This window comes from Penaeus monodon, chromosome 34 (assembly GCF_015228065.2).
Source record: "Penaeus monodon isolate SGIC_2016 chromosome 34, NSTDA_Pmon_1, whole genome shotgun sequence".
NCBI lineage: Eukaryota > Metazoa > Arthropoda > Malacostraca > Decapoda > Penaeidae > Penaeus > Penaeus monodon.
Genome location: NC_051419.1, coordinates 29630097 through 29630558, shown reverse-complemented (window position 1 = coordinate 29630558; position 462 = coordinate 29630097). Strand labels below are relative to the sequence as shown.

The 462-nt window shown below is 47.4% G+C and overlaps 1 protein-coding gene across 1 annotated transcript in view; it reads right to left on the bottom strand.

The window, feature by feature from the left end:
- The window catches only part of LOC119594692, a 7443-nt gene that overhangs the window by 2763 nt on the left and 4218 nt on the right, over positions 1-462 (bottom strand). Inside the window, exon 4 of the mRNA XM_037943748.1 lies at positions 210-380. Coding sequence (XP_037799676.1) covers positions 210-380 — 171 coding nt within the window. The remainder of the gene's footprint in view (positions 1-209; positions 381-462) is intronic.

Below are 462 nucleotides of genomic sequence, written 5' to 3'. Positions count from 1 at the left end.
TATTTGCATGATGTATGACTTTAATAATCAATACTAAATATAAGTCCTGGTTTCAATGGCGTCTCCCTATTTTCAGACGTATGACTAATAACCCACCTACGCCATATCATCCCTTCCATCCTCCACCCTCAACCCTTCCCATAACATTCGTCCCCCACCTAACCTTCTAAAGGTCAATACTCGACCTCATCCTTTCCTGCTGTCCTCACCTCTGATAGTGCCTCAGGGCCTGCTCAACGTGTCCAGGGTCCAGGGGCTTGACAGTGTTGTACCTATAGCGTCCGCCTGTGTGCTTGCAGCCGATGTCGTGACCTGCTTTGAGCATCTCCACCTCGCGATAGGCTGGCCACAGCCACTTAAACTCACGCTCCTCCGTAAGCCTGGAGAAAAATGAACATTTTTGATTAAGGGTTTTATTGTTGTATAGGGAAATAAAGGGAGGGACAGTTTGTTTGCGACCAT